This window comes from Armigeres subalbatus, chromosome 3, assembly GCF_024139115.2.
Source record: "Armigeres subalbatus isolate Guangzhou_Male chromosome 3, GZ_Asu_2, whole genome shotgun sequence".
NCBI classification, from domain to species: domain Eukaryota; kingdom Metazoa; phylum Arthropoda; class Insecta; order Diptera; family Culicidae; genus Armigeres; species Armigeres subalbatus.
In genome coordinates this window covers 204,359,358-204,387,303 of record NC_085141.1, presented here as the reverse complement: position 1 = coordinate 204,387,303, position 27,946 = coordinate 204,359,358, and the positions used below count along the sequence as shown (strand labels likewise).

General features: G+C 37.0%; 1 protein-coding gene across 1 annotated transcript; it reads left to right on the top strand.

The window, feature by feature from the left end:
* The first annotated feature begins 323 nt into the window (after positions 1-323).
* On the top strand, positions 324-23,691 carry LOC134224103 (uncharacterized). The gene is made up of 11 exons (XM_062703347.1): positions 324-546; positions 612-811; positions 1,938-2,042; positions 2,203-2,373; positions 14,145-14,279; positions 14,465-14,578; positions 16,545-16,690; positions 22,310-22,456; positions 22,549-22,823; positions 22,943-23,110; positions 23,176-23,691. The coding sequence occupies exons 1-11, from the start codon at positions 396-398 to the stop codon at positions 23,280-23,282; spliced, it is 1,719 nt and encodes a 572-aa protein (XP_062559331.1). The 5' UTR covers positions 324-395; the 3' UTR covers positions 23,283-23,691.
* Positions 23,692-27,946: the final 4,255 nt, after the last annotated feature.

The following is a 27,946-nucleotide window of genomic DNA, read 5'->3' as shown; positions in this document are numbered from 1 at the left end:
TTGCTACATTTTCACTTCAACAACAACTAACAAGTTCACGGTGTATTTTTTCGTGAATAACAGTCACGGATTCGGGAACATAGTTTTCTGGAACGTTCTGTACACATACGAATACGACCTATATTCTCAAATTAATTCTTTAAAATTGCATCAACTCAAAAAGAAAAGTAGTTTTAAACAAATTTTCTTGCTTGAAACAAAAAATTTAAATTTTAAATTAATTAAAAAATTAATTAAAAAAAAACAACCGAACATTTGGCTGTTCCCTGCTGTTCCAAACTTCAAACTACACTATTTTTGATCCGTGTAATAACGTAGTAACCATTGAATTTATTCCTAAAACTTAGCAAACGTCACGGTCTCAATAGAGGATTTGTGTGCAGAATTTAAGTAAAATGGCCGTTCGTGAAGAATATTTCAACGCCAAAACGGGGGAAAATCATGGAATATTTGGCTATAAATACTTGAAATTTCACCGTATGAGAGACCCGAAATGGACAGCGGGAGACAAAATGATTCAATATGTTGGAATAGCCAAAATATATGGTTGGTTCTCCAAAAAGAAGAATCAAACTTAATTTTTTAATATAAAAATGTTCTCCATTTGCTAGATCGTGACCGCAAGCTACAGACACTGAAAACCATTATGGCCCGAAAGAACAAACAACAGTACACCCGAAGGGTGAACAAAATGCTGAAGGATGACACAGGTTACTTGCACGTAGCAAATGTTGGCGATGTTCAGCGTATTAAAAATATTTTCCAAGGACATTTTGAAATACAACGAGCGTATCATCCCCTGATGATTGAGGTAGAGTTTTAGGCGATGTTTGTGCCTTTACCCCCCTATACATGATAATTATACTGATTGGAGCATATCTTAGCGCATTTGGACGAAAGCAATACTTTGTTCTTTTACGCATATTTCTTTCCTTTAATCACAGAATACAAATTTGAGTCCATTATCCCACTAAAAAATGCAGAACTATATATACTGCCGTGAATCGCATATCTGTCCCATCTTTGCTGGGACAAATATGCGATTCACGTCAGTATATGTATAATTCGATTCTAATCGTGGCCTCTTATCGATTTCCGGCGGATAAAGTGCACAAAATACGTCTTTACTTTGTCATCATATATTTGTGTTACTGTTCCAGTTCTTTATCTTGATCTCATATGTTCTCAACTCATATCTCATATGTTCTGATCTCATGATGCATGTTTGCAAAAAATCTCATTTTTATATGTTCCATTATACCTTGCTCAAAGCAAGCATAACCCAAATGCATAACTTTCAAATGTCCTAATTAATAGGTACATTATACTTTACTTATGACACATATGTATATTGTATTACAACATTCAGGTGATCGTCTTGTTATCATTCTGTTTAATTGATTTCAATATTTTATGAATATTCAAACAATATCGTAATACATATATACTACCGCGAATCGCATATCTGTCCCATCTTTGCTGGGTTTCCTATTCATATGGGACAAATATGCGATTTACGGCAGAATAAAACAGTAACAGGTTTTCTTCCCAGATTCAAAATTCCATCTAATTGAAATGATATAATATTTGTTTTGCAATAAGTAAGCATGTTTTCAAAAATAACTGATAAAATTGATGTCACATTGTGTTGATTAAATCAATACATAAGCATTAGATTGAAAATGCAACAGCTTGCTCTTAATCTATTCAACAATAAAAGAAATCACACCCAGCGAGTACAAAAGAAATAATAAAATTTCCCATATCCTTCGCCGGTACCAAAATGCCATCCTTTACAAGAATCATTCTAATCACGATCTTAATTTCAATAACGTCTTGCTGCCATACCAGTTATAGTTTCTCTGATCTCTTACATTATTAACAGAGTGCACTGAAGTCAAGGTATATGCATTAACGTTATTCACCTCTATTCACAGAACATAGTCGAGAAAATTGACCAAAGAACTTTTGCCAAACGAAAGGCACTGGACAGGCTGGTGCACCGTCTCAAGACTTTGAGCGATTCTTACGAAAAAGAACTGGTAAGTAGAGACAAAACAATCGTGTGATCTAAACATCGATTCTGTTCCATCTTTCGCCTCAATTGGATAAAAACCCATAGAAATTAATTGATCGTGCTCATCTGTTTCACGATTTTCTGTACCTCTTCGTTGCCTTTGCTGTTGTTCGCGGAACGATCAGATCAAGGTCTCAGAATTGCAGGATAGAACAAAGTTTACGGATCCGCAAGAACTGTACGAGGAGATAGAAGCGAAGAGCTACGAACTTGAGTTGCGACATTGTGGCACACGCATCCGTACGGCAGACGCTATAAATAGAGCATATAATGAAATAATTCGAACCATGTTGAAGGTGAGATTTTTTGGTTTTTCTTTTCTTGCACTATAATTTTCTTTTGACTTGATTGCCGCCTATACTTTCCGAACATTTATCAAAAATTATCGACATCAGAGATGTTAATAGCAATTGATTATAGCAGCAAATAACAGTGAATGGAACAACCAAGATTCAAATGTGTTGTATTGCCAATGACCGCATATCAGTCTCACCATTGCTGGATTTTGTATTCATATGGGACAAATATGCGATTGTGGGCAATAGTAGTTGATAGTTTTATGAAATATCAGACATAATAAGCTAACACAAGTAGACCGACATAAATTAGATATACTAGATACTTCATAAAAGTCACCTACTCAAGTAATAATTTTCGCTAAAAACTTTTAATTTTACTATACTAAAAGAAATTTGCTCCAGATATTTACACATTTAGTTTTGGCCATGGGCCTTCCTAAAATAAGCGTCTTAACAGTTCGCGTGACAGTTCAAACTTCATGATTTGGCCAAGTAAAATATTGGTTTTAAAACCAAAAAATGTTACTGGGCATTATGCTTTGATTGATTCCTAATTACCTGTCACACGACCGGTATCGACTCATCTTTTTAAGTGGTTAATCTTTCAAGGGCCCAACGGATTCTGCAATAGCTGGAATCAATATGTGGATTGACTAGGGAGAATTTGAAAATAAAGATAAATTGGAGGAGACCCAAGTAACCATTAGCACATTATTTCGCCTTTTTAGATATAAAGGGCTGTTATAGAGCTAGAATGGAGCCGTTAAGCCGCGTGGTAGCATTATAGTCGCATGTACGGCTCATTTAAATGCTTGGGCAGTATAATTTGTTGCGAAAGAATTGGTCAAGTAAGGCGTATCGAAATAAAAGATATTGCCGCACAAGAATTAAACTGTTTTTATATTTGCAACCCCTCAAATAACAGACACCAGGTACGGACAAATTCTTCCTGGATACATTATTGGCTACAACGTCGTTACACATATGCCTATTGGCCTATTGTAGAGCTCTATATTCGTCGAGCTTGGGCAATGTTCCTCCTGTTTTCCCGAATGTTTAGGGTCTTTAGGGAAGATCCATAAAGTACGTCACGCAAAATTTGGCTATTTTCAACCCCCCCTCCCCCCTTCGTCACACTTTTTGTATTAAACCTCTAAAATTTTTGTATGAGTCGTCACGCTGCACGGTGGAGTAGCTAGAACAAATGACTGGCCAAAAACCCTTTCTCGTTTTTCGAACTTTTGCATAGTATTATATTTTTAGAATATTCTTCAATACTATCTCCATTATGTGCCATTGAAAATTTTACGTTTGTTCCTTATTAGTATTAATGACAACCTATCGAAAATCATGTTAATTTGATGGTTTTTTGCGTGCCGTAAGACAAAGATCAGTTACCACTGCTGACTAATCTAAACAAAACATATAATGTTAGGTTTATAATACACAAAACATCATTTATAGACTGCCCTAGGACCTTCATGAGTTGAAATGAATTATATTTAACATTAAGATATTATTTCATAAACATAAATAACATGGAGTTTTTGACATTTTTTAACAAACTTCATTATTAAAAAAGTAGAAGTACTCCCTCGTATTCCGCTACGAGATTGTACACACATGAAAATATAGGCTTTCATCTTTCCATTGCGGGTTAAAGATCATCCGCACTCGTCCGCAAACGAATTTGCGAGTAACTTCAAAATAGGTTGTTTTCATATTTTCCGCCATTGTTTTTAACAGTATATAGGCAGAAAATTCCGCAGATAACTTTTTCTGGTTTTCGAGGCATTTGACACATAGATATGATTGAATACAATAGTAACATACTCTGTTTTTTGTTATTTATTCGTTCATTTGGTAGGCTCAAATGCTGTAGGGCGTTACGGAGCCGATTAAAAAAAAACTTTTTAATACAATTTTGTAACCTAACCCTCAAATAATAATGTTAGTTTGAGGCATCTGCTGAAAAAGATATTTTAGTTACTAGATAAAGATTGTCGCTTCGGTTCCCTTTGTTCTGCTGTCCGAAACATGTGTGGTACATACCTGTCAAATCGTATGGATTTTCCTTCTTTGACATTTAGCTCCCCTGTCCTCGCCAGCAAAAGATGTTCCGGACAGCGACGACAGCGACAATCTTTATCTAGTAACTAAAATATCTGTTTTCTGCTGCTCATTTAAATCTCTGCAAAGCATAGCGCATGCTCCATTATTTTTCATCTACTTCCCACTAACCAATCTTTCGAAAAATCTAAATATCAATTGTATTGAATTTGGCGATTGCATTGACAACAGATATGTAAATCTCGATATAACTTAAATACATCATAGTTGATATTATGTAGACAAGTTGAACCAAAGAAATAATATGGGGTAGGGGATAAAACGGGCAAGTGCCACTTCAAGCTAAATAGAAACAATTCGAATAAGCAGTCTACTTGGTCTTAAGTGAAGTAACCGCTTGAGGCAACCTTGTACATAGGACCAAAACAGGAAATAGAAAGAAACATTTCCTCTCCAAAAATAATCGATCCTATGTTATTGTAAGATGAAGATGATTTAAGCAAAAAGTTTATGAACGACCCATAAGAGTGCAAAAACAATAGCCAGACTTTTGTTTAATCAATTTCAAATTTTCCTATGCAACTGATGTTATGCGTGAGTAATCAGTGTTGATTGTACGTTCTGGGTAGCTTTTGCTGCTAAAAATATAATAAACTTGTGAAATAAGAGCTGAAAATCTAATGTTTTGTTTTGAATCGATTAATATTTACCTTTCTGTAATAGGCCCTTATCAAATGCTACGCGTGATTTTTCATTTTTCACGTTTCCCACGCTAATTAAGGACAAAAGTGAGTGAAAAAATGAACTGTCATGGAGCTGTCGCTTCTGTATCAGTTTATAATTTCATTTTTGAACATATCAAGAAAGGTCATTTATCACTGGTAGGTGAATTTGCACCTGTAAAAATGTTCGAAAATCGATTGTTACTATCTTTTTGCATCATAAAAGCAAAACCTACCAGAAAACGCCGAAATATAATTTTGGCCAGGATTTTGGTCCAGTTACCCCTTAGTGCGCTGTTCGGAACCCCCCCTCCCCCCTAGGAGCGTGACGTACTTTGTGGATGGCCCCTTAGCTCTGATTCCACCGCGTGCAGCCTGTGTGTTTATGGCCTTATTCGAAGTGGCCGGCCTGTAGCCGGTTCTCTGTTGAATATTCTTGATATTCATCTTACGTGATTCAGCGACTAAGAATTGTTTTTCAAATCGTATCTTGATTTGATGCATTTACCGTTATATTTTGAACTGTTTTTCGTTACTACCATGACATTATAACGCCACAAAGAAGATATAACGGGACTGTTGACAATTAGCTGATATTAGTAAAGATCTGTAAAGATTAATGTTTGAATGAAAATTCTGTGTTTATTATCGTTTGAGTACAAAATTTGAGAAGTTGTCGCCGGCTACAACTCGCCTACTGTTTTCACGTGAAAAGTTTTCAGTTGATATTTGGTCGGGGTTCTGCCAAATCACACCAAGCGCCAATGAAAAATTTCCAATTTTTTAGTCAAAGTTTTCGTGTAACAGATTCAATTAATCACAAATCGCATCGGACATCATTCAATGCCATAGCTGAGGATATCCTACAACAAATGTACGCATGATTTGACATAAAATACTTTCCGTTTTCCTTTTGCGAACAAAATATCACAAGTCAATCGAAAAGCCGCTTGGTGCGGTTTAGCTGAACCCCGACCATTTGAAACTAATATCACCTTCAATGTGTAAACAATGTAAACACGGGTGACCTATAATTAGGCAATACCGGCGCCGGCCATGTCTGAATGTAGATCAATTCAAGACAAAATTTTCAAAACGACTTATCTGCTTTTGTAAACAAAGATTCAAACGACGATTTGACGAATCTGATAGCTCTCCCACGCAAACCAACACCATCAACAGGTAGCGGAAACAGGGAATCAATATTCGAGCAACGCCTAACAATATACTCTTTGTCATCAATAGAGTTTGTTACTGACAAACGCACTTAGCGACAAACCTTTATCAGAACCCGAACACAATATGACAAGAATCCTTTGCCTTGCATGCTCTGATATCTCCGAAAATACGCTGCTAATTTTGTAATCATTGTTCGATTCTCGAATATTTCCATAAAAGAAGAAACTATGATAGCATAAAACCGAAATTTTCACTATAAATAATGCAAAATAACGGGATGAAAAGTTAGCAACAAGATTGTCTTCTTTTTTGTTACTGACAAAAATTTTCGGATCTTTGTCATTATTATCTCCGACAAAAACAAAGCTTTGTCGTTGGTTCTCTTTTGTCGCTTGTTTCGCAAGCGCATTCCAAAAAAATTGATTCCCTGAGCGGAAACCTTCACCTACCTAATGATGGTGTTAGTTTGCGTGGGAGAGCTATCAGATTCGTCAAATCGTCGTTCCAATCTTTGTTTACAAAAGCAGATAAGTCGTTTTGAAAATTTTGTCTTGAATTATGGAATGGGTATGAATATACTGACGTGATACTCGCTCTAATAGAAACCGGCGAGTAATCAGCACTTCCACGAGTAATCACTGGGATGTAGGATGATATATGTAGAGGTAGCGTGGTTCGTTTTGGTAAACGATATGCCGGGTGTAATGTGTAGTAGGGTAAAGTGCCCAATAGTGGACCCCCAACCAATAGTATACCCTCCAGCCATTTTTGTATTATTACAGCACAATGTAAACATTTTGCTATGAAATTCCATCGGGATAACCTACCTTACAGTCCTATGATTTGATTACATGCATTGGAAATGCTATGGAAAGTAAAATTAAATGATTTTTTACAATTCTATAAAAAATAAACACGAGAGTGTCCATTATAGGAATATTTTGGGGGGTCCATAATAGGGAAGAAGAACGTCCCGAAACGGAACATAAAAATCAAATGAAGTGTCGACTATAGGGAAGCAAATTCCAATTATGGACCCCCAGGGGGTCTACTATAGGGCGAATTCAGTCAGACTTTAAAATGTTAATTTCAACGAATAACGTCGTGTATTTGAGTGTTTTATGTATGTATCATGAAGAGGAGATGCAGAACTTGGTATTAGATGTAAAGCAGATCACACTGGATTTTGTTTTTACACGATTTATATTTTCTCTATTTTCCACTCATCCTAAATGTGTAACGCATATCAATTATCATGTGATTTTTCTTTGATTTATCTTGGATTTTTTGAAACATGTTGCGAAGAGTTTGGTGGTAAATTGAAGTCACACGATAAAAAACACGAGCGAAAAAAAATCGTGTAAAAATAAAATCCTGTGTAATATGTTGAAAATTTCTACTCCTTATGACAAAAAGAGCAAAATTTCGCTACTAGGGGGTCTACTATTGGGCATTTTACATTACCGCACAAAGCAGAACAAAATAACGCGAGTATCAAGACCGTTCTGCACTCACCCAACCGGCGGATGTTAGATTTTCTAACAATTCTGTATAACAATCTACTAAAACCTGTATAAGAACTGGTCATATGCGAAAATGTTAGATTCTTATACAAGTATTGTATAAGAATCTAACAATTTTGTAAGCTTTTCTAACAATATTTGTATGATAGCTTACATTTTTTGTATAAGAATCAAACAATTTCGCATATGCCCAGTTCTTATACAGGTTTTGGTAGATTCTTATACAGAATTGTTGGAAAATCTAACAACCGCCGGTTGGGTGTAGCAAATCATGTATGATCACGCATCAAATGATTAGCTTTTCGACCGCACACAGCAGAATAACAAAACGCGTGTCTCGAAACCGTTCTGCACATACAAATCATGTTCGAACGATATGAAACATGACCAATCACGAACTATTTAATTTGCTTACCAACGCACAGCACAGATCAAAATATCCCAGATCTCGATTCCGCGAACAATGAAATATTCGTCAGAGTTTTGAAACTCAGTCTTCGGAACTAAATGATCGAACCTAGATTACTAAATGATCGAAAACGTCCTTGGTTGGAAGTAGGTGCTGCGCATGGTCATAATCTTGGAGGCGACAAAATCAATTAGTCGTAAGCCGTTTTTGTTCGCAAGTGGTGGGCGCTGAATTTTCCACTAGTCGGTCAGAACTCCTCCTCCTGGCCAACCTGAGCGTTTAAATCTCCCATGACAAAGTGGATTGACGTTGATTATGGTATGAAGAACCGGCCTTTGATCCTTAACATGCAAATTATTTCATTGATCGGCCATCACTCGATCACGTGTCTCTGCATATCACCCATCACTATGAAAGCTTTTTCCAGATCGTATGTGTTGTACAGCTGTGGTAAATGGTATGATTACCTCTAAACGTTCTAAACGCAGTACTATGATCACGGTCCTTGAGCACATCGGCGATTATGCGTATGCTCTTGCAAAAGTTGAGATATTTGCAGTTCTACGAACCGATCTCCCTTTTCGTCACAGTGATCTTCACCGATTGTTCCGCTTTGTATTCTCTTGTTCGGTGTTGAACTTAGTCTGTAGATTAAAAAAACACCTTAATGAAGACAAACAAAAAATCTCTTGCTGATTGTTCGTTGCTTATTTTTTAAGGCTGGCTGGCAGGTCTTGACACCAACCCCCTAAACCATGGTTCAGAGTTTTACTTAGTCTCTCGTTGGCACTCGGACGATGCTCAGCCACTGGGCCACTCCTAACATGGAGAACATACGCATTCCTCCGAAAAGGAACAAATCCGCCTTCCCTGTCATCCCACGACAATAGTTCCCACCGGGGTTGGTTGCTCGTACCCCGGCCGGCGCCACGTGAAATGCGGTCTTTTTTTCTTCGAGTATGTTCGAATAACAGCCACTAGGAACCCACTTACTTACTTACTTGATGGGCTACAGCTCTTCGATGAACCTACGCCGAATGGCGACTCGATCCTGGGCCAATCGCTTCCAGTCGCCCTGAACATTGAGTGCCCTGAGGTCCTCTTCAACTGCAAAAAGTCATCGTGTACGCGACCTTCCACGAAGCCTGCGGCCTCTTCCGGGTTCTCTACTAAATATTATCTTCGCTTGACGTTCTTCCGGCATACAAACAACGTGACCAGCCCACCGTAGTCTGCCGTGTTGAATAAGCTTGATAATATCCAGCCCTTTATACACCTGGTACAATTCGTAATTCATGCGGCGCCGCCAGATACCATTCTCCTGTTTACCGCCGAGTATTGTCCGCAGCACCTTACGCTCAAACACTCCGAAAGCTCTCCGATCAGCCTCCTTTAACGTCCATGTTTCATGGCCGGAAAAATCAGAGTAGTATACAGCGCGAGTTTTGTTTTCGTTTGCAAACTACGGGACTTAAGCTGGTTACGAAGTCCGTAATAAGCCCGATTTGCAGCTGCAATACGCCTTTACACCGCGCTTATTCAACCAAAAATAGCCTTCTTCAGCTAAAAAAAACTAGCTAATTAGCATAGCATAGCATAGCATATGTGATTGTACAAATCGTGGGTGGCTATACAATGCTCAATTGAGCAATCTACTGTATATTGTCGCAAATTGGTACTTGGGATTAGTACCTTTTCCTATACAGTAGCAGTTGTATACCTGGCCACGTCCTTACAATCACGGAAGGAAGGGAAGGAATGTTAGTTCAACATCTACTAGTGAAGATGCAGGGAACCCATACTACCTTCATAGATGTCTCGGGAAGGAAAATTTGTGTTAGTGGGAAAGGTGAATAATAGGGAATAATATTCGATAATATAGAGCGTTTGTCAGTAACAGTATATGCTGTAAAAATAATAAAATATATTCATCAATTTACTTACGAACCGTCCTAAGGAAAAACAAAACAAAACACTAAATTTCGGCAAATCGCGCGATCGTTCCGCCGTCCGAAACAAGATCCAACTCGCACTGCACTAATTAACTTTATTACAGGGCTGGTAGCGACCGATGCAGCTCAAAAAAGTGACTTTAGTGACCAAAACTGACGAAAAAAGGGACCAAATAGTGACTTTCAGTTGCTGAAAAAGTGACCAAATAGTGACTTTCAGTTTCAGTTGCAAGTTCAATGAGACGAAATTAAACTTTTTTGGGTCGAATGAGAATCATCTTTCACTCACCACTCTTTTCTCTAAGAACGAACTAAGAGAAAAGAAAATCGTACAAGATAACTTTTATCTACTCAGTAAAATTGTATTGGCCTTCCTTTTAATCCCACGGAAATTTTATTAAATATCAGTCAAAAACAGTACTCAAAACTATGAGTAGTCTTCCGAGAAAATCAAATTTTTACGCCACTGGAAGTGAACGAAGCATGGTTACCTGTTTTCTTTTCTGAAAAATGATTTCTAGGCAAAAATCTGCGTGAAGGAGCATTCCCTTCACGTGAGAATCAGTGAAAATTAAGTTCACTGGATTAGCTGAAAACCTATTTAAGAAAGATGAACGATTTATAATAGGTGCCATGGAAGTTATTGGAATTTTCAGTGCAAAAAACAACAGTACGGATCGTTTGGGTTGGAAACTGAACAAAAATTATGAAGATCCAGTACAACGGAGACTTGATTCTCTCTCTATAACATAGTTTCCCAAAGTGGTGGGTCGCGACCCCCCAGCCTGTGTAAATCTTATGGAAGGGGGTCGCGACCCCCCAACTCTGGGAAGCTATGCTCTAAAACATCTACTCAATAAATATTTTTTTAGAGCAAACCCTTCATCACATCTGTCAAATCTACAAAAAAAATAGCCGCTTCAGAACAAATTTATATTTTCTTGAATTTGTTTTCCAAACTTCTCAAGTCTCTGAATGAAGTCTCCTCATATTGTGACAACAACTCAAAATCTAATTATCCTGAAATTGTGGTGGAATGTTGGCATTTTTATCAGTGAAGATCATTTAGCATATTGACGGCTTGTGCTATGAAAAAATGATAGCATTTTGTCAATATTAAGGGAAGTTGTTCAAATTTTGCTAGTCACTAGAAAAACATCTTTAGGAGGGACAAACACAGTAAATAATAGAGTAAATAAGGTTGTCAATCAAAAAATAATTCGCCATCATTTGTCTAGAGGCTCTATAATAAAAGTACGCTCTAACAATACTGCTATAGTTCTCGGTAAAACAGCGGAGAATAAAGTCTCCCAAGGGGTCAAGTCTCCCAAGGAATCAAATCTTCCCACCTTCTCATACTGTATAAAGTTTGAGCTTTTAAACAAAATCGGAATTGGCAGGTCTCCTGCTTGCATGACTGTATACCAATTTATAAATTGTGACGTGAAACACCTTCAATTAGCTACTGTTGAAATGCCAATAAATGCAGCGAGTTAAACGGCTGGCGAAGTTTCAGCGCGATCGTTTTTTTTAAGATTTGTAATTTTATTTCCGCCATGATCAAAGCATCATCCGATAAGTACATAAAGTTTTATTTAAAAAAAATCTTAGTCAATAGTTTCAAAATAGTTGAAAATAGTGACTTTTTGCGAGAAAAAGTGACTTTAGTGACTTGAGGTTGAAAAAAGGGACTTTTTAGTGACTTGCCCGAAAAAAGTGACCAAGTCACTAAAAAGTGACCCGCTACCAGGCCTGTTATTACCGACCGCGCAATGCAAAACACAAAATTTCGGCAAATCGCGTGATCGTTCTGCCGCCCGAAACAAGAGCCAACTCGCACTGAACTAATTAACTTTATTACCGGCCGCGCAATGCAAAACACAAAATTTCGGCAAACCGCGCGATCTTTCCGCCGTCCGAAACAAGAGCCAACTCGCACTGCACTAATTAACTTTATTACCGGCCGCGCAATGCAAAACTCAAAATTTCAGCAAATCGCGCGATCGTTCCGCCGTCCGAAACAAGAGCCAACTCGCACTGCACTAATTAACTTTATTACCGGCCGCGCAATGAAAACACAAAATTTCGGCAAATCGCGCGATTGTTCTGCCGTCCGAAACAAGAGCCAACACGCACTGAACTGGTTCACTTTATTACCGGCCGCGCAATGCAAAACACAAAATTTCGGCAAATCGCGCGATCGTCCCGCCGTCCGAAACAAGAGCCAACTCGCACAAAAAAAAAAAAAAAAAAAAAAAACTAGCTAATTCAGCTTAAATTGTTTGTTGGGTCTCCAAACGACATTGAATTTTTATTCACAAAATATCAAGAACAAAAAGGGAAAAACTTTTATTATACTAAAATATTGTAATTTATGTTGCTATGATGCACACTACGGAAAAAAACACAAGTGTTGGGCCAAAAGCGTTTTTTTTATCGCTTTTTCTAAAAAGGGTGCAAGTTTGCGCAAGATTTTCCGTCGGAATCTGAAAGTACACATCCTGAAAGTACAAATATGATCCCCAACTGAATATCTCCACGGGGAAACGCGGGGAAAAAGTGGCTGAATTTTAAAGTTGAAAATACCTCTATTTTTCAATGTTTAGTCCGTATTTTTATTTTAAAATTTTTTCCTTCATGATATCACGATTTTTGTTAGTATGATATGAAAGCTATTTTAATTTTCTTTACAATGCTATATATAAACCTTGCTATCGTGTCAGAAAAAAACCTTTTAAAAACTGGTATGAAGTGATGCAAGATTTTGAAAAGAAAACCCGCGTTTTTTACCTTTTCTAAACTTTGATAACTTATATCTCTAAAATTATAACTCGTAGGGACCTGAACTTTCGGGGTTTTCTAACCTTGTGTATCTACTTTCGAAAAAATAGTAAAAAAATGATTGGTGAAAGTCGAATTTCCGATTAATATCCGCCTAAAACCCCATAGTGCGCTGTGCAGTCCGTTTCATGGATAATCTGTTGACATCGCAGACCCGTTAGCATCTCCTATCCTCTTGTCCAGCTTCTATAGGCCCCTGTAACTGTCAAGCTTGGGATGTTAAAACGCATTGCTTGTGCATTTCGAATGTTTGAAACAACGAAGTAGTGATCTGAGTCAACTTTCGAGCTTCTGAAGACCTAACATCTACAACGTCTGAGGAAGGCTGTCCTATCCCCTTCGTATGCAACTTGAATGCAACACACTGACATCACCTCAGGGGCAGCAGGGACTATGTCCAAGGGCTATACGAATCCTCCTTACGGCCTCTTCGAGTTAGGAGCCCAGGGAGTGCAAAATGGCAAAGAGAGTATCCTTACTTCGTTAGAGTAGTGCGTGGGCTGCTTCGGCAGAGAGCGATTGATCTGCTTGTGCTGAGGCAGGAGTGTTATAGAGCGTCACCACTATTATCACCTCGAGGCATGGCAGAAGTTTGAGTACGGACTGCACATGCTGAGGCAGGAGTGTCGTAACGTATTATCGGTATTATCTGTAGGCCCTGGCAGTTACGGCTATTAACACCTTGAAGCATAGCAGTGGAGCGTCAGAGTGAGCATCAAAATAAGCCTCAACTGGTGTGACTGCCTATGTGTGAGTTCAGTACATTGTACTGCCTATCCCTCAGAAGGAGGCAGCTCATGGGGAAAATAATGGCGAAGCCCCAGGTGAGATCAGTCGGTATTACCTATCACCCGACTGGTCGAGTCCAACACTCTAGTACACTCCCGTGTGGTAGCTTGGCAGCTACTAAGCACGTGTGCCGGGCTGTGCGTAAATTGCGCATTCTCCCTTGTAATAAATTGCAAATCTTTTTTAAATATTTTTGTTATTCTGATCCTTTGACGTAAATATTGTAAATTTTTGCAATCTATTGAAAATTGTGTACTCTAAAGCGGAAAGTTTTATTTTTCAGGACTCTATTTATTATGACCCTGTTCTCAGTGCACTTCAAGAAGATTTAGCAGAACAAAATCGGTTTATCAAAAAGACAAGAAATACGGGTATTCCTACGATGAAAAACGTTCAAAGCTTACAGCAACAATTTGAGGTATGCAAAATCCATATATTATGGTTCGCGGCATTAAATGACGTTGTTTGAGCAGGTATGTTCTGATTCAACTATACCAATATTTTGAGTTGAGTTATTACATTATATTAAATATTATATTCTAATTTCAGATGAAGCACATTTTTTGAACATTTGAGATTTAACAATATTGCTCTATTATACAGGATATCGACAGAAAAACAAGCAAAGAACTGACAGAGAGGTTCAATGCTCTGATGGAGCAACGAGAGGTTATCAATTCAAACAATAGACGTGTAAAAACACTAGTTCGAAGAGATGTAAGTTGTATTTTATGTCTTTTGTTTTGCCAATATGAGAAGTACTATTTCGGCATTTAGCTATTGTACTTCGACACGACCATTAATAAGTTATTTCACTTACCTAACACTTAACTCCTCCTAACACACTCGACTGCGATTCTGTCATCGTTGATATTGAAACATAAACCAATACCATATTTTCAAGAAGACTTATCTGCTTTCGTAAACAAAGATTCAAACGTTGATTTTAAGAATTTGATAGCACTACCACGCAAACCAACACCATCATTACATAGGTAAAGGCTTCTGGCTTCTGCTACTTCAACCGTCTAAGACGAGTTTAGTACTCTCCATTTAATTCCACCAATTATTTTGATATTTTTGCAGATACGTATTTCGACCACAACAGTGTGGTCGTCTTCAGTGTCTCGTACTTGAGTCGACTTATGGTGATTATATATACTTGTTAAGCCCGTGGTGAATTTCAAATTCACCACACGTTTATTTACATACATTTCCAAAAGCCCAAATCTGGCGTAATAGTTTTCGTACAGTGCCGAAACTCAAATTATGATTGTTCAGCATAACTAAGCAAACGATCTACTATTATTTTAGCCCCATAGGCGTTATGGTTCTTTCATCTCGTGCTCTTGAAAAACATATTGGAAAAGCACGTGGTTTACAAAATGGCCGATATGTGGCCTTATTGTATAATCACCTTAATGGTATTGGTTTGCGTGGGAGTGATACCAGATTCGTCAATTCGACGATTCAATCTTGTTGTCGACATCGCGGCGATGAAATCGGGGATCATTTACTTGCCACCCTCAATTTCAAATAAATTTTCAAAATGATAGTTCTCATGGATCTTGGATCAAAATTTGGTTCCGTTTACTGCAATCTATCACCCAATTTAAATCGTTTTGGGGCATTGGTTTGTTTCGAGTATGTCCATGCGCTTGCTTATTCTAAGATATCTATTATTACTTATCAGTAAGTGTACTTCATATTTTTAAAACGAGTTTATAGAAAGTATTCTGAGAGAATTTGGTTTATATATTTATGACACATTTTGGAAAATTTCAGATTTTCGTAAGATTTCGGAATGTGCCCAGACAAAGCAATGAAACACAGAACACTTATTTATAGACTTGTTTATCAGAATTATGATCTTCGAGATGTGCCAATAAGTCAAAATTGACATTTTTGTGAGAAAAGAGTATACCGGGATGTTTCGAAATGTGAGACTTCTCTATGATTTTTGCTTATAAAATCTTGAAGTTTGAGACATCACAAGCCTGTTTTCAGAACCGATCAAAAAGTGGACACTTTTTTTAGGAAACCAGGGACGATCAGTTGAATTAAATATACAATTCTATGAACTTGAAAAATAATGAAGATCCAGAATGTAACCAGATGGACCAAATACCCAAATTGTGACCAATGGACCAATGTGACCAAATGGACCAAATAATGAATTTATTTAGTTAAATCTTAAAGTTTGTCACGTCGCATGATAGTATTTACAATAATTACAGCTGATCGGAATGCAGTCAATTATAGGCGTGTTTCCAGCTCGATCCGATTTTTCAAATATTTTTTTCATCAATATCTCCGGGACCATGGCCATTCTCAAAACAATAGCCAATGACGAAAAACAATACGAGTTTTGTACGAATGCAAAAACGAACTGAATAACGAGAACCCTGAGAACCATCATTATGAGAATTAGGTTTTCTCAAAAATTAGGGGTCAGACATGTTAGTATTTCCGCTGCCTTATGGATTTATTTTGTAACACTTTTGGAGATTTCAAAAAGCAATAATCTGCGAGCTTGTTACACCTCCGTGAAGGTGTACATAGAAACAGAAGTAAGATTTACCCCGTCTACTATCGTCTATAGTATGGCTATTTATTTCCTAAGTTATCCCAGCTCAACTAGTTGATATCTAATGTGCAATAATTATCTTTCTTAACTTTCAAGAGTGATTTCGATGTAAACCCATCGCGGTACGATCGAGACACCCGTAGCATGGCTGATCTGAAGATTCAAATGGAGGAGATCGAAAAGATCTTGAAACAATTGAAAAATGCAACTTCATGTGGAAAACCGAAAGAAATTTATCCAAGGTAAGCTTAAACTATCTGGTGAATGGTTGAGCTGCTCGGTATTATTAGCACCAATCTAGCCTTCCGTTCGTTTCATTGCACCCCAGTCGTTGCTGTTGGTGCATTCGTGATTTTGTATAACGTGCCAACACAAGATGCGCCATTATGCAGCATCGCGCAATTAATTGCTTACGATTCCAGACCTCGAAACAAGGTGAGAAAATATACGCTCACCGCAAGCTATTTCCTCTTTCTCACCACCATAACTATGTATCTCTTCTCGGGAACCGACACCGGATTTGGCGATAAACACTTTGCCCTAAATATGAGCTTGCGAGTGAAGCTATAAAATGAATAATGCCAAGAAATAGGAACATCGATATTTCATGAGGTTTGATTCATCAATCATAAATGCAATCTGAAGTGCACATGCGAAATACTTTTGCTAAACGAATCAAACGCGGTAGTGGACTTTTATTTCAAAACCAAATTCGTGCCATCTCTTTACAAAAAACGTCATTTTTAGAAAAAATAGAGATTTTATCCTTCTAAAATTAGATTTTATCCTTCTAAACATCCTTCTATATTAAGAGATGTGCGAATACTTTTCCAGACGATTTAGCAACGCTGTTACTTTCGTAAACAAACGCTGCCAGCACTTGCCGCTGCACAAAATGTTGTAGCTCGAACATGAATTTGCGTATGATGGCACCTTTCGATTTTGTTATCTAACGTCCAGCATTGCATTATCACTAAAATAAAAGTACAATACAAATAAACATAATACCATTCATAAACTAGACTACTTCTACTTGCCATTGTAAAACAAATTGTTTATTCAACAAAACTTTTCGTACAATCTTTTTAATTGTAATCGCAATACATCTCAATCCGCAACGATAACAATTTTCATTTGGCTCAGATTCTGACATCTCTCAATGCTCGATTGGCTCAAGATGGCCGCTTTCGCATATCTCTGAATGTAGGATCCCTACAATACCTACTATTGAACAAGTTGAAAAACTAACTTTTTTCACAAACTCTTTAGAGCAATAGAGTAGAGTGGGGCAAGAGAACGCGTGGGGTAAGAGTACGTTTTCGATTTTTTGATGTTATATACAAGTTAAACTAGCAGCACTGCATCAATTTTATAGGTATTCTGACCAACTATTTTTGTGTGTAATTGTAAACGATTTGAATAAACAACAAGGAAGATAGTTAATTTTCTGGTAATTTTGCTAAAAATAATTGTGTTTTCGCAACCAGTATTCCATTTCGATAACCTATTATATAGAGTACTTTATGGAGTAGAACATTAATTCGGTTGATCAACCAGGACAAAACCATAAACTGAATAAGTTTTAGGGATGTGGGGTAAAAGTACGCAGGAACGGGTGGGGCAAGAGTACGCATGTGAACCTTTAAGTTCTGTTGTCTAACCCGTATCTCCGGCCGAAATAAGTCTACTTCCAAGGCGTAAAGATCCACAACAAAGAAAAAAGAGACAGAAATTGAAAATTATCACAAGTTCTCCTTTTAAGGTCACTACTGACGGAATCCAAGTTTCAAAGTGCTCGCGTTTTCGGGGGCACACCACTCGATACGGAGGCGGCGCACAACTGTCATTTTTGTTGATTTAGCTGCATGCGTGAAATAATAAAAATGACAGTTGTGCGTTGCTTCCGTATCGAGTGGTGTGCCCCCGAAAACGCGAGCACTTTGAAACTTGGATTCCGTCAGAAGTGACCTAAAAGATAAGTTATTTGATGTTAGAAAGGGCTTAGTGAACAAAGCACTGGAGCGAAATAATAAAATTGTATTTGGTATTGTTTTACACCTCGACATAGTCCGAAAACACAATTTCATCTTAATGATAATCCTTTAATCAAAAGAAACATCCATAAATTACGCAACGCTGCGCTGAGAGGGGTTGTGAGATGTATGACGATTCATAGAATTTTTAGAGGATTCATTCGACTTTACGATAGCATAAAAACCTTGCACAAATCGTAGATGATGTTGCAGAGATAAACATATCCACGGTGATTGTATGCCACAATCTACAATTATGCAAACCCCATTCTCTCAATACACCTGACCATGTCCTTACAAGTGTTTTTTATTTTACAATAGTCAAATCATCTGCTTAAGAACGTGCTCAGGGGCGAAACAGCACTCACAAATGAAGGATAGAAAATAGAAATGCTAATATATTTAATTGTATGAGTTTAGTTTTGAATTATATAATGGACCATGATGAATATGTAAGATACAATAACTATGGTGAACACAATTCTCGATGTAATAAATTAAGAATATGTAATAAAATCTCAGTCAAATCTCCATCAGACAAATTAATTGGGTTCATTAATTTTGTAATCGCTTTAATCAAGAGACATAATACTGTGCAGCATCATTTACTTTATTGAGTCAGTAGAACCAGTGATTAATGAAGAGTGGACTCGACCGTACTAAATATTATTAACATGATTTATTGTGTTGAGATGCAATCAATTATGGATAGTTTGCGCACAAAAATGGAATATTTCCCCGAATGCTTCCAAAGTTCAGCTTATAATTTTCCCACATAAGCCGAGAGCTTCTTGGTTGAAACCTTGTAGCAGACATATTGTCACTATGAATGGAATTCCAATTAATTGGTCTAGCGAAGCTAAATATTTAGAACTTCTGTTGATCCAAAATTACCTTTTAAAAATCACATTGAAGGTATTCAAGCCAAATGTAACAAATATATTAAGTGATGACACTTATAAACAGAAAATCGAGACTTTTGTCTTAAGAACGAATTATTGATTTACAAAAGAAAATTAGACCAGCCATGTTGTATGATGTGCCAATAAGGACTAGTTGCTGCAGTACCAGAAAGAAGGTACTTCAAAACAAAATAAAATTTGAAAATGATCCTGAAATTGCCTCCGTGGTATAATACCGTTCCACGCATAATTGTCCCATGTTATCTTTGATGAAAAAATCCAAACTCGAGTCAATTTGTCCCACTAATTCCAGAATCAATTGGATCTAAAAATTTAACAAATATTTATGTTATGTTATGAGCGCAGGCAACAGTTTTCCAGGACATAAAATGAATCACTACTTATTTAAACGGTGCTCAGTCTCTATTATCATCAAAAAACAGTCTCTATTTTTCATCAAAGGTAACATCACCACCATAAAATTCATATAATTTCAAATATTGAGACATTGCAACAAATGTCCAATAAAATAATTTTCCATTTTAGACAATTGCCACGATTACTCGAGCAATGTTTGAAATCAAATTGAAATCAAAATTTGTTGTCATGATGCCAATTATTTGATTACTCCAATTGATCTCGTTTTGTATGGATTAACGGTTAACACAGCAGAAATGAAAGCATATTTTTACACTGCGAAATCATACTGAAAACAAATTTTGCTATCAATAAAATCAACATGATTACTAAATTTGATAGCATAAGATTTTTAATTTGATAACAAAATGAGTTTTAATTAGATTATTTTCATGAGCATTCATAACAACAACAGCATATTTTGTTAGCAGATTGCTCTTAATTTTAGTAAAACACACTTAAATAATCGACAGCATGATTTTATTTAAAGCTGCTATCATTTTGATAACTGAGGAATGCATATTGAAAACATGTTGTGATAACAATTTGTATTAACTAATAAATGACATCAAATTTTGTTTTCAATATAATCTCAACATCAACAGCAGAGCTTAATATCAATTTGCTCTAATTTTGTTAACCGACTTTGCTCGGGTAGCTTCTTGTACCCTTAGTTTTAATTAGGTTAAGTTTAGTTTAAGTTAAAAAGATTGTAATTCCTACATGGTTCAATTCAATCCTAACTGCCTAATTAATAATAACCAAAAATGTATCATAGCAAATATGATGATAGTTTTAAGAAAACACGGAACATCTAGTCTAAAAGATGAATGTATGTATTAGATAATAAGTAAATAAAATTAATTTAAAAAAAATTAAAAAAATAAATAAAAAATTATGGTTTGCAGTAGCCATCGGTCAAGTAATTACAGTATGTGTTATTCGTCGCAAACAGAAAAACAATCAACCGTCTAAGACATTCCACTAAAAAGAGCTTAAAATATTTTTTCTGAGAAAAACAATATTTAAAAATCGGGGAATCATGCGTTTGTACTGGCTTTGCTCCGGTCGAGATAAGTGTGGTCTTACATAGTTTGCAGTAGCCATCGGAAAAGTAAATACAGAGTGCTGCGCGTCGTTCAGATCGTCCAAAGCGTGATCCTTCACAGTTTAGAAATACCGCAGGGTATTTATGCTGTAATTTTTCTCTCTAGTCGATGGATAGCAAAGGTAATTGATAGTCCAAAACGCGATCTTCTACGGTTTGTATATTTATTTATTTATTTATTATAAAAAATGGCACGGTCGCATCGCTGAGTGAATCCAGAGCCAACGATGCCTACCGACTAACTGATAATCCTTCCTGTTGTTTTTTTGTGGAGACGCCAAGGTAAACACGCTCTTCAAATAGCAAAGCTGACCTACTAATATTCCTTCACTTTTCCTAACTGACTACAAGGACGTGGCCGGCGGCGTTATTGAACTTTTGAATATTTGAGTCACTGGAATTTGCACACTGAGAATGCTTGAACAATCCCAGTTAATCATTCAGTTGATTTGTGCAATTTCACTGTGAAGCACGGAGTTGCAACCATAGATATGTGTAGTCAGTCGAAGCTAAGCTAAGCTAAGCGTGTGGAGATGCAATCAATTATGACGAGCAAATTCTAGAATACCACTATTCTAAATATTTCCTCATGAATCTTCTGCTATCTATGAACTGAGCATGCCGACCTGAGCTTGGTCTGAACCGCGCATTACGCTTCTACATAAATGCCAATTCAGCAAGAATGGTATCACATATCTTGACAGGTGTCTACGGGTCTGTCTCACTTCTTGAATTATATGTAAAAGTGACAGTTCGAAAATAAAAAAATCACCCGATGCTTCCCAGTAATACCAGTAAGACATCTATAAAAAAATATGCGATACCTATCAAAAATAATCTTGCTATGCGAGCAGGGTTATTCGATAATTATTGAACTGTCACTTTTAAGTTAAATTTGCTTTAATTTGGGAAACAAGACAGACCGTGAGGACCCGTGGAGATGATTTTTGATGGAAGCCATGAACTTGTTTGGTATCGTTACTGCATAGGCCTTACGACCAAAACTTCAGAACGCTTTGCAAATATTACAATATCTCTACATAAATCATCTATCATATTTTCGAACTGAGCTGGATGACCCGAGCATGGTTTGAAAGAGGTAATTATGGGCCAAGGGGGTTCCAAATTGTGGAGAGGTTGGTTTTGTGGGTCCGATATGAGGTACAAACTATCACAACTCCATACCTGTTTTCGTCTTTCCAAGGTGTCTTTTTGCCTTTCTCGTACAACAAAGTTGTACCGAAAGGCTATACGATTACGATTACTTATGAATTTTTCAATACATGTTATAATGCACGAGAAAGGTATCATCGCCGCTAGGTGGATTAATATAGGTTTTCACATATTTCCGTTATTAAAACATTGTCAAATGTTCTGAACCAAGATTACTTATTTTTACAGAGTCAAGCAACAAATACGAGACAGTGAGAAAATAAGTAAAATTTTAGGGAAAAGAGCACATCAACACAATATTGCGCAAATTGAAGCAGATATTGCAAGAATGTGTCACGATGATTTATATAACGATTTTACTCCTGAAGAAATACGGTAAGTAATAAGATCGATTCCCATCTATTCGCAACTGTTATCGATTTCCATCGTATGCTCATCAAATAATCGATCGGTATTTATTTATACAGCCGAATCGATAGCTATCGAGTTATAGAAAAAAAGATTAGTGATGAAAAGGCAAAACAGAAAGAGCTATCGGAAGACATGTCAAATATGAAAGATGCAACAAATATGCTCAAGACTGCTTTTCTTCATATACTAGACGTTCTCAGAAACGTGGATAACGGAGTTTTGGATTTGTCAGCATCCGAGACTCAAAATCCAGATTCAATTTTGGATTTACCTATGTTGGATTTCAATCAAGCAATAAAATTTCCATCGTCGTATCAGTTCGAAGGAGATTGTGAGTAGCTTAGCCAAACTATTTTAATAGAAGAAAACTGTATTGTCGCTTTCATCGTTATTTCACTTCATTGCTTTATAAGTACCTACTTAACATTTTTCAATTGTGCTTATTTCTAGTGCCATCTTTTATATTGAAAGCAAAGAATAAAATATCGAACCTCATGAAAATCTATGACACAGTTGAATCAAAATCGGAACAGGATCAATTAAATATGGAGTATCAAAGCACAATTCTGCAAGAGTATAACATACAGAATATGAAGAGCATGAAAGATATTGGAAAATGTAAATATATCAATTCAATTCTAATTGAAGAGTATTTATGGCTTCTATTTCGCTTCTATGTTTAGCTATAATGGAAGGAATTGTAATTGATGATCCCAACGTGTACAGCCGAAAGCAGATAAAAGCAATGAGCACAAGTATTGTGGAGAAAAACATGAAGCGCGATGATTGAATGCAAGTAAAATGCTTAAGATGAGACAAAATACAAATTTTCGGTTCGAGTGCCAGTTCGATTTTCGCAGTATAAACGATGCACTAAGGTGTATTTCAGCCCAAATCCTGACCAAAAGTCAAAAACCAAAATCTTAGAAATTGCCATAATATTGTTTTGTTTTTGTACTCTAAAATAGTGATACCTTGGAGTTTTTGAAACGCAAAAATTGGTTCTAGGTTGAATAGAATCGAAAAACATTCGAAAATGACTGAAATTTTTTAGAAATCGATATATTTTATCTTATAACCGCTGTATCTCAGAAACGGTAGCACTTCGAAAAAAAAAATACTGTACACCTTTTTCATTTGAAATTTTACGTTCTTTCATGAAATCAAGTCGATAACAACGTAAAAAAAAACATTTCGACCATTTTTGAAAAACCAACTTTGTTTAAAAAAAAACATATATAACTTTTTGCCTTTCTCGTATACTAAGTATACGGTAAAGGCTATATGATCGCTCCAAAAACAAACTTTTTATAGAAGGCCCGGAGACCCATAGTGTTATATACCAATCGACTCAGTTCGACGAATCGAGGTGATGTCTGTGTGTGTGTGTGTGTGTGTGTGTGTATGTGTGTGTGTATGTGTGTGTGTGTGTGTGCGCAAAATTACTAAAAAAATGTCACTCATTTTTCGAGCACTTACCCTCAACCGATTTGCTTGCAACAAGTTGCATTCAACGCAGAATCCTGTCCCATTGTTTCCTATTTGAAATTGGCCAGATCGGACTATGGGATCGAAAGTTATGGCCAAAATACAAATTCATATGAAAAAATCGCGTAAAAAATGTCACTCATTTTTCGGGCACTTATCCTTAACCGATTTGCTCACAATAAGTTGCATTCGACGCAGAATCCTGTCCCATTGTTTCCTATTTGAAATTGGCCAGATCGGACTATGGGATCGAAAGTTATGGCCAAAATACAAATTCATACGAAAAAATCGCGTAAAAAATGTCACTCATTTTTCGGGCACTTATCCTCAACCGATTTGCTCGCAACAAGTTGCATTCGACGCAGAATCCTGTCCCATTATTTCCTATTTGAAATTGGCCAGGTCGGACTATGGGATCGAAAGTTATGGCCAAAATACAAATTCATATGAAAAAATCACGTAAAAAATGTCACTCATTTTTCGGGCACTTAACCTTAACCGATTTGCTCGCAATAAATTGCATTCGACGCAGAATCCTGTTCCATTGTTTTCTATTTGAAATTGGCCAGATCGGACTATGGGATCGAAAGTTATGGCCAAAATAAAAAATCATGCGAAAAAATCGCGTGAAAAATGTCACTCATTTTTCGGGCACTTACCCTCAACCGATTTGCTCGCAACAAGTTGCATTCGACGCAGAATCCTGTCCCATTATTTCCTATTTGAAATTGGCCAGGTCGAACTATGGGATCAGAAGTTATGGCCAAAATACAAATTCATACGAAAAAATCGCGTAAAAAATGTCACTCATTTTTCGGGCACTTAGCCTCAATCGATTTGCTCGCAACAAGTTGCATTCGACGCAGAATCCTGTTGTTTTCTATTTGAAATTGGCCAGATCGGACTATGGGATCGAAAGTTATGGCCAAAATACAAATTCATACGAAATAATCGCGCAAAAAATGTCATTCATTTTTCGGGCACTTATCCTCAACTAGGGTTTTTAGTACCGACCCTTTTTGGCGAGTCCCGGTACTACTGAACCCCTCAGTACCGGGAGTACCGGGAAAATACCGGTACTGGAAGATTTTTTTCGAAAATCATTTAAATCAATAAAAAGTCAGGTAAAACTTTATTCATTGCTTTGTATGTATTCAACACTTGTCTTGGGGCTTGTCCTTATCCTTGAAATGGGCTTTCAGAACGCACAGCATATTCAATGTTTCGTCAGACGTACGGGATCGCATTTTAGTAGCGAAGCTTCCAGAAACAGAGAACGCTCTTTCTGAGTCTACAGAAGTAGGGCGAACTGTTGCTAGTGAATCATGAAGCATTGACAAGTATTTTTCCTTTCAGCTTTTTCTGAGTCGTTGTCTTGTCTTACATTTTTTACGAATCCTGGTGCAGTAATCGAACTTACAGGAACACTCTTGCCTCAAGCGGGGACGATTTGGAAAACTACTGATGAAGTGTGACGATTTTTTTTGGGATGTGACGATGTCGTTGCGGTTTGATTGTCTTGAGGTACGTCATCGGACGCCTAACGTTTGTCCAAATTGATTGTCGCTGTCGAAACATCTTTTGCTGGCAAGGATAGGGCACTAAATGTCAACGAAGGAAAAATCAGTACGTTTTGACAGATAGGTACCCAACATGTTTGGGGATGATAACAAAGGGAACCGCAGTGACAATCGTCCTCTATAGTTTAATACCTCTATTGTCAAGTGTTTGGAATTTTAGTAAAAACCCAGATTAATCCACCTAGCGGTGATGGTGCCTTTCTCGTTCGTTCAAAAGGTTTGGAAAAATCTCAAATAACACCAATATGTGGATTGGTCTTATTTTTCATATTTGTTTATATGCATAAAAAAATTCTCGTGCAAACAAATCGGATGAGCATAAGAGCAGAAAATGGCATTTTATTTAGTAGTTTTAAAATTAGTATTTTCGCCATAACTTTTGACCCAATTGTACAATCCGGCCAAGTTTCTATAGGAAACAATGGGACAAGATTCTGCGTCGAATGCAATCTGTTGCGAGCGACCTGAGAAGCACACATATTGCACATCAATCAGAGTAACTTATATATGACCGGATTCAGTCACAATATGGTTACTGCAACCAGATTTGTTGAAATTGTGTTGCTTGGGGAATAGATGAAGTCTAAGTGCTAAGAAAGTGAGCTAGACTTTTTTGAACTCTTTTTCACAATAAATAGTAATTTGACCATAACATCTAAGCCCATAGTCCGATCTGGCTAATTTTCAATAAGAAAATATGAGACATTCTGCGTTGAATGCAATTTAATGCGAGCAAATCGGTTGAGGAAAAGTGCCTGAAAAATGAGTGACATTTTTTTTAGCGATTTTTTCGTATGAATTTGTATTTTGGCCATAACTTCTGATCCCATAGTTCGATCTGACCAATTTCAAATAGGAAACAATGGGACAGGATTCTGCGTCGAATGCAACTTGTTGCAAGCAAATCGGTTGAGGATAAGTGCCCGAAAAATTAGTGACATTTTTTACGCGATTTTTTCGTATGAATTTGTATTTTGGCCATAACTTCTGATCCCATAGTCCGATCTGACCAATTTCAAATAGGAAACAATGGGACAAGATTTTGCGTCGAATGCAACTTGTTGCAAGCAAATCGGTTGAGGATAAGTGCCCGAAAAATTAGTGACATTTTTTACGCGATTTTTTCGTATGAATTTGTATTTTGGCCATAACTTCTGATCCTATAGTTCGATCTGGCCTATTTCAAATAGGAAACAATGGGACAGGATTCTGCGTCGAATGCAACAAGTTGCAAGCAAATCGGTTGAGGATAAGTGCCCGAAAAATGAGTAACATTTTTTACGCGATTTTTTCGTATGAATTTGTATTTTGGCCATAACTTTCGATCCCATAGTCCGATCTGACCAATTTCAAATAAGAAACAATGGGACAAGATTTTGCGTCGAATGCAACTTGTTGCAAGCAAATCGGTTGAGGATAAGTGCTCGAAAAATTAGTGACATTTTTTACGAGATTTTTTCGTATGAATTTGTATTTTGGCCATAACTTCTGATCCCATAGTTCGATCTGACCAATTTCAAATAGGAAACAATGGGACAGGATTCTGCGTCGAATGCAACAAGTTGCAAGCAAATCGGTTGAGGATAAGTGCCCAAAAAATGAGTGACATTTTTTACGCGTTTTTTTCGTATGAATTTGTATTTTGGCCATAACTTCTGATCCCATAGTTCGATCTGACCAATTTCAAATAGGAAACAATGGGACAGGATTCTGCGTCGAATGCAACTTGTTGCAAGCAAATCGGTTGAGGATAAGTGCCCGAAAAATGAGTGACATTTTTACGCGATTTTTTCGTATGAATTTGTATTTTGGCCATAACTTCTGATCCCATAGTCCGATCTGACCAATTTCAAATAGGAAACAATGGGACAAGATTTTGCGTCGAATGCAACTTGTTGCAAGCAAATCGGTTGAGGATAAGTGCCCGAAAAATTAGTGACATTTTTTACGCGATTTTTTCGTATGAATTTGTATTTTGGCCATAACTTCTGATCCCATAGTCCGATCTGACCAATTTCAAATAGGAAACAATGGGACAGGATTCTGCGTCGAATGCAACAAGTTGCAAGCAAATCGGTGCCCGAAAAATGAGTGACATTTTTTACGCGTTTTTTCCGTATGAATTTGTATTTTGGCCATAACTTCTGATCCCATAGTTCGATCTGACCAATTTCAAATAGGAAACAATGGGACAGGATTCTGCGTCGAATGCAACTTGTTGCAAGCAAATCGGTTGAGGATAAGTGCCCGATTTTTTCGTATGAATTTGTATTTTGGCCATAACTTCTGATCCCATAGTTCGATCTGACCAATTTCAAATAGGAAACAATGGGACAGGATTCTGCGTCGAATGCAACTTGTTGCAAGCAAATCGGTTGAGGATAAG